Source organism: Pteropus vampyrus, unplaced genomic scaffold (assembly GCF_000151845.1).
Source record: "Pteropus vampyrus isolate Shadow unplaced genomic scaffold, Pvam_2.0 Scaffold184, whole genome shotgun sequence".
Taxonomy (NCBI): domain Eukaryota; kingdom Metazoa; phylum Chordata; class Mammalia; order Chiroptera; family Pteropodidae; genus Pteropus; species Pteropus vampyrus.
The window spans coordinates 1,688,777-1,704,483 of NW_011888965.1; the positions used below are offsets into that span (position 1 = coordinate 1,688,777).

Here is a 15,707-nt window from a genome sequence, read left to right on the forward strand (position 1 = left end):
GACCTCAGTTTCCTTATTTGTAAAATAGGAATAACAATACTATTATGGACTGAAGGTTTGTGTCTCCCCAAACTTATATATTAAAGCCCTACCCCGCAGTGTGGCTGTATTTAGAAATGGGGCCTCTAAGAAGTAATTAAGGTTAGATGAGGTCATAAACATGGGATCCCTGATCCAGTAGGATAAGTGTCCTTTTGAGACACCAGAGAGCTGGCTCACTTTCTCTTTCTCTGCACATGCACCAAGGAAAGGCCAGGTGAGCACAGAGCCAAATGGTAGCCACCTGAAGCCAAGAGAATGGGGCTCAGCATAAAACCTACCTTGTTGGCACCTTGATCTTGAACATCCCAGGCTTCAGAACTGTAAAAAATGTCTTTTGTGTGAGCCACGCAGTCTGTGGTATTTTGTTGTGGCAGCCAGAGTAGAACAATACAAATATCTACCTTGCATCGTTAATAGGAAAATCCATCCAGTGCAGTGCCTGATAGTGGTTGTATGCATACTCTTAATCATTATGTATACCCAATATTTTCCTAGGTCATAAGAGTCTAGGGATAGAAATAAAATTACAGAAACCATTATATGAGTACTATACCTGAATTGGTCTTGTAGGAACTAGTCCTCTCCAGTTCTCCCCAGTTGGTTTAAGAATTCTCCAGGGGAGGCCTACTTGCTTATATAATGTCTAGGTAGCCCTTGACTTTTATATATTTCAACTTCAGTGTATCCTTTGCAGATGTTATAATTTATTGAAACTCTTAAGTTGCCTTTTATACAATGAATTCAGGCATTTTTATAGACATGATAGTGCTGTATACCAACCAACAGTTCTGTTTTTGTAGCATTCCTACTTTTGTCTATACAGGAAATGTTTGTGCAGGTATTTTAATATTTTGTTGCAACTTGACTTTCTTTTGTAAATCATAAGTGGTGAACAAGAAAGTGAATATGTTGATAACAGTGATAAGAAATATGAGTATCAGATGTAATACAATTGTGAAGAAAATGGAATTCGTTAGGCATGTGAATCTTTAAGGCCTCCCCACTTCTCATAACATAAAAGTATGTGGCTAAATTTTTGCTTATTTGAATTTCACTTACATATTTTGATATGCCTCTATGACCAGACCACCATTTGGTGTGTGTTATTTTGTTCTTCCTGTCTGTTCATCATGCTACTTGAAGCCTGAGCTACATTTCTGTGCTGCAACCTGAAGTACATCTTAAACATCCATCATTGTGCACAAATGAGAATGTATATGTAGGAAAAATGCCAAAATAATTGAAGTGCCTGTTCTTTCCCGGGCACAATTCCAGGTGCTAGCATATGACAGTGAACAAAATAGTCACGAGATCCCTCTTTTTAACAGAGCTGACATCAGAGCAGAAGGCATAGACAATAAGACATGTATTATTTCGGATAGTAATGATTGCTGTGGAGAAAAATGAAGCAGGCAAAGGGACAAAGGAGTGCCAAGAGCGAGGAGTTGCAGTTTTGAACCACATCATCAGGAAAGGATTCTATGAGAAAGTAACATTGAACCAAGATCTGGAAGAAGTGAGGAAAGATCTGGGGATGATATAACAAGTGCAAAGGCTCTGCTGTGAGAATTGTTCTGCTATATTTGAAGAAAAGCAAGGAAGCTAGTATGGCTGGAATAGAGTGAATGAGAGGAAAGTAGTAGGAAATGAGGTCAGAGTAGCTAAGGAGGGGACAGTAACTGCAAAGTAGGGCATTTGAGGCTATTGTAAAGACTTTAGCTTTTACTCTAAGTAAGACAGGACACCATTGGAGGCTTTTGAACAGAGGACTAACATTAGTTAATTAATTGACAGGATAGAGTTAAGGAGAAAGGTAGAATGGAGGCTGCTTATTAGGCTACTTCAGTAACCGAGGCTAGAAGTAATGGTGGCTTCAACCACTTAGGTAGAAGTGGAGGTGATGAGAAGTGATAAAATACTGGATTTGCCAGAGAGTGGGGATGTGGCCTGTGAGAGAGGAGACAACGATGACTTCATTTCTTTTTCTTGAACAATTACGATTGAGTTGCCATTTGTTGAGAAGAAGACTGAAAAGCAGCATTGGGAGTAAGATAAGGAGTTTGGTTTGGGATGTGCTAAATCTGAGACACTTATTAGACAATCCAGTGGAAACATTCAGAAAATGAGAAGTTTCTTTGAAGATGTGTAGTTTGCCAGTGGTCTTTTATTTGAATAAATCTTTGGGGAGATCTAAAATACTGACTTTCTTCTGGACATGCTCAGGTAACACCTGAGACCCAGACTGAAAACAATCCTACATTGTTGATACCCTGGCTACAAATATTTTGGAGGTACTATTTTGTTCATTCTTGCTCAGCAAGGTTAACTGCCGCCTTCTGCATTAAACTAGATTTTGTGCAGGATTGTACCAGTCTGAGGTGTACCGCATTAAAAAAGGAAAGCCCAGATAGGATGAATATCTAAACTGTATTCTTAACAAGAAACGATCTATTAGCCTAGTGGTATTGGGTTTTAGCATCATAAATCCTATGTTATGCTTTTCTTAGTACTCTTCTTTGTTTGATATGCATAGTCCTTGGGGTTTATTGCTGGATTTATTGATTTGTGACATAAATTAGGAAATTTAACATAATGGGGGGTTCTCTGCATGCATGAGATGGCCAGATAAACATCAGCCCATACTTACAAAGCCAGAGTCAACCTGCAGGTACAGGGATTAAGTATAACTTGAGTAAGGTACTTCACATAGGTTAAAGGTTAACAGAAGGAACTTCCACAACCTCATTTGTCACTTACTAGGTTGGGGTTAGAATCATACTTTAGTTTTGGTATTTAAGTTATCACTTCAAACAAGGGAAATTCTCCCTAAAATCTCTAAGACAACTTTATTTGTCCTTCCCAAAATATATATTGCCCGCTGAGCTGTCGAGGCCCAATTGAAAATATACAACATTAGTTATTGCACGTTGTTTGACATAGTGTTCTGGTGACATTTAGCAGTGTTCAGTAATTGGCTTAATGAACAGGTGTACAAGTATATTAGTTATGCAGATGTTAATTTGCAATAGCATGCGCTGCCTGATTTGGGAGGTTCTTGTCTAAACTACAACCAGTAAGATTTCTTCCTTAATTAGGAAATCATTACAAAGTGTGTGTGTGTGATTCCCACCATTAGAACCATTACTCTTGTTTAATGTGCTGTAAACTTCGGGAACACTCCTGGTAATGCCATGCCTATGGCTTCAGGTATTATGCAGGTGTCAGAATGAAATCTACCTCTCTGTGAGACGCCTTGGTGCACAGCTGTAGGCAACACAGAGAGGGGAAGTTCCACAGCTGCAATATGCAGTGTGTGAGAAGAGACAGACATGCAATCTTGTACTCCATATTGCATCAGCTTTTCCTCTCACAGTTTGGTAAACAAATGTGTTATTCCTCACAAAAGGGATTCAAAAACAATTGAAAACAAAATTGTGCTTGTTTACCAAACTGATTAACCTTTACTTGTGTTTTTTATTATTCTCTTCCTTATTGTCTCTGATTCCTATCTACATTTGGTCCTTGAGATTGCCAAGGCTAACAATTTATAAACTATAAAAAGGGATGGGTATATTTATGTAATTTAGTAATATCATTTTTATTTCTATGTTGAGAAAAATGGAAATTTGCAAAGGCTAATATAGCAAATACCTGCACACCAGCCTCTCAGAGTGAACAAATATTGGTATTTAGTCATATTTACTACAAGTTTTTGCCTTTGAAGAAGTAAAACATTAGAGATAAAGTTGAATTTTCCAGGAGTCTACTAATTCCAGTATCACCTTGCTCCCCTAGGACAAGTGCTGTCAATAATCTGCTGAATATCTCTTCTCTGTTTTTATACTTTTGCTATATGTATATAACATATATGTATATAATATACTCATCTATAAGCAATACAGTATGTAAGATTAATCTGTTTTATTTTTTATTTAGTTGAATGCTGTTATACTGCGTGCAGCATTTTTCACCACTTTTATTTTTTCCATTCAGCATTATATTTGGGATCTGTCTTTGTTGAAATATTTAGCTATAGTATAGTCACTGTAAATGCCGGGCTGTATTTTATTATATTAATATCCCATGGTTTATTCATTCCATACCCCCTAGCATGTTGGTTGTTTCCAAATTTTGTACTATTATAAACATTGCTACAGTGAATATCCTTGTCTCCTTGACCATTTGACTTATAAGTGGAAGCATTGGGTTATACTTATGGTAAGCACACCATAAATATATTAAACATTAATAAATGTTTATTTTACGGTTATCCTAATTTTTATTACCACTATTGGTATAATCAAATTCTTCTCTGCCTCCTCATCCATACTTGGGATTATGAGACTTTTTTATTATTTCCAATTTGATGACTGTGATATAGTATTTCATTCATTGTTTTCATTTGTATTTCCCTGATTACTGGTGCGGTTGAACATCTTTTTGTTCCTTGCTCTATGACCTTGGGCAAATGACTCAATTTTTTTGTTCATTAGTTTGCTCCTATGTAAAATGACAATAATAATACCTATTGTATAAGGTGATACAAAAATTAAATTATTTCCTGGTGCACAGCAGATATTTAATAAAAGTTGATTTTGGTGGTGGTTGTAATGATTGTGGTTGTACTACTGCTACTACTACTAGTACTACTACCACTGTTGTTATTGTTGTAGTTATTATTATTATTATTATTATGTTTTTTCTTTTGCCCATTTTTCTGTTGTGTTTGCATGATATTTTCAGAAATGCAAGGATAAAGATGATTTTAAAAGAGTGGAAATTAATTAAATCAGAAAGATCATTGCAGTTATCACACACAGGAGTCATAGTAGATTTTCCCTGTCTGCCGCGTCATATTTGCACTCATTTTAAAATTGAATTATTAATTGAAGTTAAAATAACACCTACTTCAACTATACATCTGGATAAAATATGTTTTTATGTAGGGAGATCATAATTCTTATATTTGTATGATATATCTAAACAAGAGTTGGGTATTTACTTGTTGAATATGCATATATGTATGCATGAAGTTACATATATGTATGCATTTTCAATTTGGTTTTAATGCTACTATTATTAGCTTCATTTACCCTGGCTTTGTATATAGTGCACTTAATAGAGAGTGTCATACTTTTACTTCTCCCCGTATTTCTTATCATATGTTGTGAAACATTAGTTGATGCTGATTCAGAGATACAGTGTTCTCTAATGTGGAACTATGGCTTCCAATAACAAAAAGAGAATTTGCTGAGTGATATGCATGTATTCATTTAAGCTATATTGTTATTGATAAAGAAATTACAAATGTTAGATAACTTTTGAAGATGCTTCTATAATTAGTAGTTTATATACGACCATGTTATTTAAGAGTATAAGTAGACATTTCAGTCTTGCGTAGCATGGTGTACTCATCTAGACTAACACATAGTGTAGGTGTTCAACAAGTATTTGCTGGCTGGCTGACTGGATGAATGACTGAATGAATGAATGGTGTTGATGATGACTTTAGGAATCAGTCTTTCTCACTGGAATTTTGGATAAAGTAGTTAAAAATTGTATTATGTGAATCATTCACTGTTACTCATTTATAATATCTTAATATTTGCTACAAATTACAAATATCTTGTCACATGTTCTATGTATCCACCGGAATAGTGTAAATTAATAGGAGATTTCTGAACATTGACTAAATTAGATTGAGGAAAGAACATAACCATGTTTACTTTATTTATGCCGATGAGCATCCCTCAGTTGTAAAGGAATAAATTTATAGTATAATTGCATGCAAAAATCCATGTATTAAAGGAAATATAAGAATACTCAGTGGGCATTTTATCTTAGATAATTACTATCTCGATGTTAACATATCTTTAGTAATAATATGAATGTCTTTATTATTACATCATTATCTTCCTACAGTGTTTTATAATGTTTCATTATTATTTGCTCGATTAGCAGTGCCAGTTTATATACTCATATTAATCCTTTGGCATCAAACCCAGTGGCTATATGGTTTTTCATTTGCACGAGAGAGATCACATTTGACAGGAGGTCTCATTATGAACCTGAGGACTATAGGGCCATTGATGACAAAATTAGTTCTTGAAGATTTTGTGTTGAGACTTATAATCTCTTCAATCACAGCCAAATAATTTCAAAGAATTATAGAATCCTACACTTTTACGTTTTTAAATTAATTTTTATTTTTTATAAGCACATTTAACATGAGATATACCCTCTTAACAGACTTTCAAGTGCACAATATAGTGTTGTTAACTATAGGCACAATGTACCACAGATCTCTAGAACTTATTCTTGCATAACTGAAGCTTTATTTCACTTGAATAGCAGCTCCCCATTTCCCCCATCCTCCAGCCCCTGGCAACCACCATTCTACTCTTTGCTTCCATGAGTGTGACATTTTAAATGCCTCATATAAGTGGAATCATGCACTATTTGTCTTGTGACTCTCTTATTACACTTAACATAATGTCCTCCAGGTTCATCCATGTTGTTGCATATGGCGGGATTTCCTCCTATTTTAAGGCTGAATAATATTCCATTATATGTGTGTATGTGTGTATGTATCACATTTTCTTTATCCATTCATTTGTTAATGGACACGTAGGTTGTTTCCATATCTTGGCTATTGTGGATAATGCTACAGTAAACATGGAGGTGCAGGTTTCTCTTTGAGATTCTGATTTCAGTTCTTTTAGATATGTACCCAGAAGTGGGGTTGCTGGATCATATGGTAATTCTATTTTTAATTATTTGAAGACTCTCCATAATTATTTTATGGAGAGATTGCACCATTTTATATTCCTATGAACAGTGTACAAGAGCTTCAGTTTCTCCACATCCTCACCAATTCTTTTGTTTTTTTGATAATAGCCATCTTAACAGATGTGGGGTGATACCTTATTCTGGTTTTGACGTCATTCCTCTGATGATTAGTGATATTGAGAGTATTTTTATATACCTATTGGTCATTGTATGTCTTCTTTGAAGAAATGTCTATTCTTCAAATGGAATTGTTCATTTTTAAATCAACTTATGAAATATTTAAGGTTTGTAAGCATTAGAAACATGTAAGCATCTTAGGACAAGTGGCATTTTGTAGTCATTGTGAATGTAGGGAATTTTTAGTATATGAAGTCTTTAATACTATTTGGGTAAGTTTGGGTATGCCATTGCTTCACTTCAAATTCTCTGTCTAAGCTCATGGTTGTGATTAGTAAGGAATGCTTTTAAAGACAAGAAAGCCAAAGGCAGTAATAGCCACTGGTCAATATCTACAGAACATGGCAAAAACTTGATTGTTTCTGAAAGCCTTTCTGGTTAAGGGGCTATTTTAAACTAGCTTTGCTCTGGTAATTCTCAGAACAGTAGTGCCCTTTCATGGAATTTTTACCATTTCTTGAACCCAGGATAAAGCCAAATTGCATAATACTAGGAAAATGTATTAAGACTCAAAAAACAAAACAAAACAAAACAAAACAAAACTGTGAACTTTAGATATTTCAGACATCTAATCTTAATTTTAAACAACTTTTTCACTTAAAGAAGGGAGAGGTTCAAATACATTTTAGTGAAAAAAAAAGTAAAAATATGAAGGCAAACAAAATGAGCATTATATATGCTTAGATTAGTCAGGAGTCTGTTAGTTTTCAGTCTGTTAATATATCCTTTGTACAATAGCATTTTTTTTTTCTATATATGCTTGGTTAACCAGTCTCCCATAGTGGGGTTTAAGACATACCGAGAGACGAGGATAGTTTTCTTGACTATTACTTTGAGTCAAAATTACTGAGTGATTCTAGAAGTAATTTTAATACTATTTAGATAATTATTTTTATTTACAGAGGGAATAACTCTTAGACTGTCATTTCTTTATGTAGAGTTGTCTTAAGCTGGAAGTAGCTTGAAAAATTAGAATAAATGAAAATGCTGATTATTGGATAGGAAAGACGCTATGCTCTTAGAAAGATCCTTTGAGTAACATTTTTGATGATTTTAAAAGAAATACATTAAAAGTCATTTTTTCTTCCAGTAGTAGCAATAACTCTACAGTGTTGAGTAAACATGGCAAACTACTTGTTACCTGTCATAAGATTATGATTTTCAAAGTAATTACTATCTAGTCTGCTAACTCTGCATCGCTTTAGATTGATCATACTGGTAATGCTTAGGACTTTAGGTATTCAGACAATTTATTTTATCTGTTATGTTTTTAGTAAGTTTATTTAATTTACATGTATTTTGCACTGCTAAAACAGAGGGAGGTCTTAATGGACTTGCAGTATTCTGATGCATTCTGTAACACGTCTAGAAAGTTTTCCAGATGCTGACATCTTTGGACACATAGCTTAGCAAAAATATACTGTGGTCGTGTGTTGATTTTCCTCTAAAGAAAATCAATAACTCATTTGTGACCTTCTTAACAAAGATCAGACAAATTAAAATAATAAAAATAATTATTGCCTGAAAATGAAGTTATAATTTTAAAAGTAATAAAGAAACAGCAGAATTATGGCCATATGATTCAGTGATTGAAGTTTAGGAGCATGAGTATGGAGGCAAGAGCATATCACTCTACTTGATTGGAAAAAAATATTGGCTTTTCTCAAATTTTTTCACAGTCCAATTACCTACAGCCCTATTGTTATATTAGAGGAGTTAAGCTACCAACACATGAGTACAATGGAAGGGTTTAAGGATTTGACATAAAGCTTCATTTTCATAGCAGACAGCCATATTGTTTTTCACTTTGTTTTTTGGGATAGCTTATTTGGGGGAGGGCTAATGGGGGTAATGGGGAGCTAAAACCACTCTGTCGTCTCCACTCCTCACCATTTCAAGTCATTTTTACTGTTTCAAACTAGAAGGTTACCTTCTGAATACAGCATAATTATATATATGTGTGTGTGTGTGTGTGTGTGTGTGTGTGTGTGTGTGTGTGTTTTGTTTGTTCAAAGAAAGTAAATAGTACTAAAAAAAAGGTGAGGGAGACAAGTCTAACTCAAAAGACCACGTCTCTGATGTTCATTAATTATGTGTATGCAAATGGTGCTACTGTTGTGCATCTTGCAAATGGTTTATATCTATTCTTCAAAGCAGTCTCAGCAGGAATTTTTATAGGGCAACCCGTTTAACAGTTAAAGTTACCTAAGGTACTTTAAAGCAATTTCACTGAATTAATGACATGCCTAAGTTTTAACATCATTTAGGATAAATGCATGTCTTTTTCCTCAATTAATCCAAATTAGGGAGATTTTACTATATATTTAATTCCAGTGCTTCTTGCAGATACCTGGTAAAGGGGTAATTAATGTTGCACATTAGTTAAGAAGTAGCAATTGATTTTTGGTTCTATTTGGCTTATCTTTTCTGCTTAAATGCTGATATTTAATTTGTAGGGAAACCTCTAAACGGGTCTATATTTTTATGTTTATCCTCTCCCTCGAACTAATGAAATGAACACATTTATTGATTTTGGCATGACTTTTATTAATGTTAATATGACTTACTAATGTTATTCCGTGCATTTGGATTAGTAGCATTATTGTTTATAAACCAACATTTTTCTTTCAGTTCAAAAGAAGGCAGAAGGTTCAGAAGAAAAGAAGACCCTGCCTACAAAGAAGAGAGTGAAAGAGTTGAGAGTTTTAGATCCTAAAACAGCCCAGAATCTGTGTATGTGATAATTCTTGCCTAGGGAGTGGTGGTGATGGTGATGGTGATGGTGAGAGTGGGTTGTTGAATGTATTTAAACAAAGTTGTAACTTCTTTGAACAGGGATATTTAACATCTGCTACAAACAAAATTCTATGTATACATGATTTGAATCATGATTTGCCTTTTTGTCATTCATCCGGAGTGGAGATCATCAAAATTTAGCCTTGGTTAGGCCAGATGAAATTTATGAATAATAAAGCTTTGAAAAGTATTGATAATTAGGCATTGTTAGAGGACACAGACAGAGTTGAAAAGAGTGTTTCTGTTTTTCTTCCCGCCCAGGCATGGGAATGATAGTTTTAGAACATTCACTAGTCATATTGGGCAAATCCTTTTACCACTATTCCTTTGTATTTGAAGTAATTGTGTTGTGAGCTAGTTAAATTGTTAACCACTGAACTTTAAAACTGGTTACTGAACCTTAAAACTTTTAACAAACCAGTCAACCATCAAATATGCTTTTGTTAAAGCAGCTTGGACAGTTAAACCCATCTTTGTTTAAGTAGGCCTTAAGTTTTACTTTGATAGATTCTCCCCTCTGTATTGAATTCAGCATTTTTTGTCTCCACAGTAGACTATTTTTGTATTCTGAGGATACTGAAACACTATGCATGAGAAATTTCACTACATCAAGCATTTCTTGTTACGCAAAGAGATACCATAAGAGTTTATTTTGTTAAAGACTATGCTGTGGGGAATCAGATTGAAATAACTCATCATTCTCTTGTCAGTAGACTGTCAGAAAAGCAGTCTCTTAATAGCTATTGTGAATGTGTATATTGCTTACATGACTCTACATTTTCTTTATAAAGTGGATGTTCAGTATCTTTTTAAAAAACACAGTATGCTCTTAATTGCTGGTTGATATCTGTCAACATTATTTATTTCAATTATAGAGATCTCATTTGGTGTTTCTGTCTAGGTAATCATTTGCCTAGACAGTAAGAATGTTTTTTCTTTAGGTGCCAGTGAAGTCATATAAATCTTTTCATGAAACAATTTCTTAGGAATATATTCATGTTCTGGTAGTAAGAACACACAAACATTCTTTAAAAAGTATGTTTAGTGGAGATTAAAGTAGAATGTATTGTTGAATACTTTCTGAGTAAGTGTAAGCTTTTCTAGGTATAATTTGTTAAATTATTCCAATATGATGTAGTATATATTTAATTAAGAAAAAGTTGTGGACAGAAATCGTGATTCAACATATAACGCAACTGATAGTACACCATGTGAATGTCAGCAGAAATGATTCAGATATTGATGATTCAGACACTAATTCTTTCTTATATGGGAAAACTGCAAAGTGGATTGATATGCTTTTTTCATATTCGGTTACTTTATTGTCATTCCTGAGAAGTACTATGTTAGATGCATCTGACAATCTCCACACTAAATTTTACATTGAATTAAAATGCTGACTTGGAATCAAATCTTTAACTTTTCATGGGTTGTTTTGTATCAGCTCAATGTAAAATGCATAAACACGTAATCATCAGTGCTATTAGTAGGAGTTTTATTTGGTATATAAATATGCATGAGCTGTAAACATTTGAGCCTGTGATAGCAGGCCATTTCACCTACCTGAGTAGTGTAGTCCATCAAATGAGAAATATTTTTGTTTATAACTCCATAACTTAGTGACAGAGGTTTCATGTTTTAAGTATGTGAAATGGGAATCAAGTATTACTTAAGTCTTTAAAATTTTGATGCTGTTCTATTTGTAACAAACTCAATTTTTATTTTAGCCATCTTCCTAGGATCATATCGTATGCCATATGAAGATATAAAAAACACTATTCTGGAGGTCAATGAAGACATGTTGAGTGAGGCCTTAATTCAGGTAACTTTCATGTTTTCCTTTTAAAATTCATTTTGACAGGTATTTCTAGATTGCTATCTTGCGAATGGAGTTATAAAAAATGTTCTATATTTAGATAATAGAATCAGGAGAATCTAGCTGTGTTGATAGTCAGAGGACTCAACATACAAGATCCAGGTTCTAGCTCTATTTATTAGAAATATGTTCTTTTTGTAAGTTTATGCATATGTAGACGTATCATTTCCTGTCATTCACTGTACAGAAAATTGCATGTATTTCATCATAACAATGACTCTAAAGTAGATATTATTATTACCATTTTATGTTTATAGAAGTGGAGAGTCCAACAGGGTAAAAAGCTTGCTCAATATCAAGAGATAAATGACAAAGTTACCCTTTGTTAGGTACTTAACATATGTTGGTGATTGTGCTAAGCACTTTTTATATTTTATTTCATTAAATCCTACAACAATCCTATGAGATAAGAACTAATATCTTCATTTTACAAATAAGGAAACAGGCTTCGCGAGATTGTTCAATGTCACATAGCTGGTAAGTGACAGTGTAACAGCTGGGATACAGAACAAGGTCTATCATGACTCTAAAGCCATTGCTCTCTCTCTTCTATTATTCTGCTTCCTGTGGGCAAACTATTTCAGCTTACTACACCTCCGAGTCCTCATCTGAGATCACAGGGTCACTGTGATGATTAAACCAAATAAAGTGCTTTCTGGAATAAAGCACTATACAAGATATAGCATATTGTTAGAATTCTTGGTATGTCTTTTAATTTCTATAAAGAAACACCATAGAGATTTTTCATAGAAAGGCATAGTCAGTCATTGTAGTTTTTTGTTGCTGCTGTTTGTTTTTAGCCATGCGATTTGTTTTGATTTTAAAAAGACTGAGTCATTTATGCTGTAATAATTTTGCCATATCTTCCTCGATCTCTAAATCTCAGAGAACCAGTGTTTGTCATTTGAGCAGGCTGTGTCTGGATGGAAGTTCTGTTAACCTAAAAATAAAAAAAAAAAAACCTTTCAAAGTGAGAGGCAACAAGTTTCTTTGAGATCTCTAAGAATAGCTATTAAGGGATCAATTCAAGCAGAAGCCCAAATAATGTTCCTATTAGGAGACAAAGGCAATGGATATTTATGAGAAAGAAATGAAACGATTACATTAGTAGAAGGAAGGCATTTCTATTGGTGCAGATAACAGCATTGTTAATTCCAAATAATCTTTTAAAATTTTTAGTCCAGTAATCATCAGTCCAATAGTCATAATAATTGCTTTCTCATTATCTTTGCAAACAGTTCTTTTGTGAGGCACAAGGTCGCTTAGGCCTAGTCTAAAGGTTATTTTGCCTTGTTTTAACATTTCGAATATTTGAAACATAGAATGCTTAAGGTGGTTCCTTTGGCATGGCAGCCCTGGCTCCGTTTTAAAGTGGCTCCGTTTATATTATTGTTTACAGTTCCTCCATTTTGTAGTGTAGGCTTGTATTACAGTTTACCTCATGTATATGTTTTAAATATAGACATATTTATTAAGACTATTAAGGTTTAATGAGTTTATATAGGCTCTTTATTATTTTAATAAACACCTATATTAATCTCAGTAAGAATTACGCTTTGATAAGAATTCCCCTGTGGTTGTTTTTGTTTGTTTGTTTGTTTGTTTTTAAGTTTTTCTCTGTGCAACTAGCAAGTCCATAGTTCTCTGAGTTGAAATGGAGAGCTGATCCCATTTGTCCTGCCCCTCGTAGTCCCAGGATTCTTTGTACAGTGGTCAGAATGAGCAAGGCATGAAGCTAAATGTGATTTAGTTTTCTCTTTTTTAAAATCAGATAGTTTAAATTTAACCTACAATAAGGCAAACAAATTTCTGAATCCCTACTCAATAATTGAAGCTTTCTAGTCTTTTCCATATAATCAAATTATAGAAAATAGAACCATATTTTGAAGAATTAATCGATATAGCCATTTATTTTACCCTTTAAAACTGTAGTTTTTCTTTTGTGTGCCTTGGTAAATAAATAAGAATATAAATGTGCACGATGTTGCTGTGTTATTTATTTCTCAGTAACATTAAAAACTTATTTTTTAAGTCACGTTTCCAACTCTTTAGGGAATGTAAAAAGAGAAAGATTCTCATTATGACTGTGCCTCTAATATGCAACAAGATTTTAAAATGTGTATATAGAAACATATTACCTGGGATTCTTTTTAATGTTTCGCTTTATTTTGTAGCATAAACAATATGTATTTGTTTTTCTCTTTAAATTGGGTAATCTTGGTCCAGTTGGGTGGAATGAATTGCTTACAATTTAGAGATGGCAGTAAATTATGTCTAGATTCTTGAATTTGCTGGTTTAATCTTCTCCACTATTCAGACAAAACAACTGCTTGTGAAATCACATTATTATGCTAAGTTTTGGATTGTACTCTGGGAAGGTGAGTGATGGAGAATCCCAAAGTAGGTCCTACCAGGCTCCTTTCGTGCATGTTACACCCTTATGTTTCCCTGCATTTCCTCTTTGCTCTGTATGGGTTGACCTGGGTTTGTCTCATCTCTTCCTCTTTTCTAGACCTTTCTTCCCTTTTCTAAGCCTTTCTCTTTCTTTTTGTCACATATCTCTGCGTTTTACCCCTTGCCCCACCAACTTTGTTGCTGCTTTTTGTTGAAAGCATAGCACTGAGGCCTTTTTTTCCTTATATCAGCCTACTTTCCTTCTCAATATCTAAAATTTCCTCTCATTTCTTACTTACTCTTCTCAATCAAAACTCATTTTCTTAGTTCTCCTTGTAGAAGAAAACAGCTTAACATGCAATTTAATAGCATGCATGATTAGAATTGTGCCGCTTGGGTACAAGGCACAACTGGCGAGTAACTCACCTGAGTTATTGAAGTTAATACTGCATTTGTCCAGACAAATCAAAAGTCTGACTATCTTCTGGTAAGGAGAAAGGTCCTGGGTTGAAACAGTTATTTGATTTCCCAGCACCCAGAGGAGTACTTGTATCCTCAGGCAAGAGAAAACTGAAATTACCAGTACCTATTTCTTCTTCCCATCCCAGAAACGTTTGTTTTAGTGATGTAAAAGTAACATCAATTTGCCATTCATAGGAGCTATTTGTCATTTATGTTTAATTACCATGCAGCACATCAGTAATGCATATCATTAAATATGTATCATCAGATTAACTTTGTTGTAAGCTCTATTTGATTACAGTGCTGAACTCTATCCATCCATAAATATACTTCGTTGCTCATGCGGTACTGTTGTTGCCTCATGACAACAAAAACAAAAACAAACAAACAAAAAATTCATTAAGGGCTCATTGCTTTTCAGAGACTTGAATTAACACCAGTATTATCTCTCCTAGTATGGGCCAACGGATGCTTCTCGACCAGACAACTAATAAGTTGTAGTTATTTGGCAGGATAAATGTCTTATTAAAAAAAATAAATAAATAATCAACCAAGATCAAGGCCAAATGTTAAGATTATTATTAAATAAAAATACTAATGTCTCCTTTATTTCACAATATCTATATTTAAGGTAGAAACTCAGTTTACTATGTGGAAGGAGTTGAAATGTCCTAAACTATTTACAGGAGCACATAGTAACATTTAAAAAGTACATCATATCTTGAGATTGTTGAGGAGCTTTTAATATATGCAGTTATGAGTTACTTCCAAATAATGAATACTAAATTTAGGTGATTCTTGGCATCATTTTTTCAGCTTTGAAAATCTGCTTCAGTGTAATTTCTTTCTATTGAGAGACAAATAGAACACTGTTTAACTGTTTTTAGAGTATCAGTGGTAAAAATGAAATATTTGTAGATACAAATATAGAACATTGAAAAAAATGAAACTAACAATTTCAAAAAAGTGATTCAAGTCTTAAGGGAAAAATAAAAGTGTGTTCTAGTTTAGAACATGAGTGCATGCAAATGATTCTTAAATGCTGAGGAAATTCATATTGGTACGAAGTTTATGGTCATATTCACAAAGCATATGCAGAAAAAAGACGATTAACGTAGAAGGCAGTATGATATTACTGCAGAATAACTTACAAAGATATGTGTAAAACAAG

General features: G+C 33.8%; 1 protein-coding gene across 1 annotated transcript in view; it reads left to right on the forward strand.

Moving 5' to 3' along the window:
• DIAPH2 (diaphanous related formin 2) overlaps nucleotides 1-15,707 on the forward strand; it is a 791,459-nt gene that overhangs the window by 323,851 nt on the left and 451,901 nt on the right. The window contains exons 16-17 of the mRNA XM_011371113.2: nucleotides 9,640-9,741; nucleotides 11,532-11,626. Of these exons, the coding sequence (XP_011369415.1) occupies nucleotides 9,640-9,741; nucleotides 11,532-11,626 (197 nt within the window). The remainder of the gene's footprint in view (nucleotides 1-9,639; nucleotides 9,742-11,531; nucleotides 11,627-15,707) is intronic.